Raw genomic sequence first — 1,075 nt, forward strand, 5'->3', positions numbered from 1 at the left:
GTGTGTGTGTAGTTGTGTGTGTGTGTGTGTGTGTGTGTGTGTGTGTGTGTGTGTGTGTGTGTGTGTGTGTGTGTGTGTGTGTGTGTGTGTGTGTGTGTGTGTGTGTGTGTGTGTGTGTGTATGTGTGCGCGCGCGTGTGTGTGTTTGTGTGTGTGTATTTTGTGTGTTATTATATTTATATAAATATATTAATTATATATTTACATATATAATTTACATATATAATTAAATAGTCTTACAATTCGTAAAACTAGCGAAGATAAATCGAGACAAGAAGAGAAAAATGATGGTATGAGTATATTAACCAGTTTTTGCTGCGACTTACCTCTTCGTGCTCGACCGTTCGCTTCTTCTCGGTAACGATTAATCCGTCAGCCTTCAGTTCCTTTTTCTCCAAGGTCTTCTCGGTGTCGATGACTTTGTTTGACCTAGTCGTGTGCTGGATGACCCGTGGACCAGATTGTGACGACAATTGTTTCGAGGATTCGGCAAGAGCGACTCGTAAGTCACCTCTATTGTTACGCACCGCCTTTTGGTATGCCTGAAAAGCAGAGTAGACCCGTATTAACTCTTGTCAGACACTCGCGATTAATTATTGTCTCTGCAAATCATTTTTCTTTGTATACACGGTAAAATTAACTGGTTTGGCTGTGCCTTTTCTTCCTTCTTTCACGAAAATATTGATTTATTTATGCTTTTAAAATGGGATGTGACGTTCAACAACAGATAATAATAGAGCAAATACATGCAATCTGTACTGATAAATATGTAAAGATATATCACAAATGAGAAAGGAAAAGTAATAAATAAAAAAATTATCGCGATTTTTCTAAATTTTAATTAATGAATGTTTAACATGTAGAGATCTAATATTTAAATTACTTAAATTTAATAACAAAAAAAAAGCCAATAATAATTATTGGTTACTGTCTTGTGATCTGTCTAAATAAATCAATGATGACAAGCCGATAAATAATTGCCAATAAAAATACGGTATGTTTCAATATTTGTTAATATTGAATTGTCTTAATCATTGATTTAATTTTAAGTTCTCTCTCTCTTTCTCTCTCTCTCT

The 1,075-nt window shown here is 34.3% G+C and overlaps 1 protein-coding gene across 1 annotated transcript in view; it reads right to left on the reverse strand.

Annotated features, from left to right (window-relative positions):
- The window catches only part of LOC105624126, a 15,702-nt gene that overhangs the window by 6,816 nt on the left and 7,811 nt on the right, over nt 1-1,075 (reverse strand). Inside the window, exon 5 of the mRNA XM_012205486.1 lies at nt 326-541. Within this exon, the coding sequence (XP_012060876.1) occupies nt 326-541 (216 nt within the window). The remainder of the gene's footprint in view (nt 1-325; nt 542-1,075) is intronic.

The sequence above is a fragment of the Atta cephalotes genome, assembly GCF_000143395.1.
Source record: "Atta cephalotes unplaced genomic scaffold scaffold00073, whole genome shotgun sequence".
Lineage (NCBI taxonomy): Eukaryota > Metazoa > Arthropoda > Insecta > Hymenoptera > Formicidae > Atta > Atta cephalotes.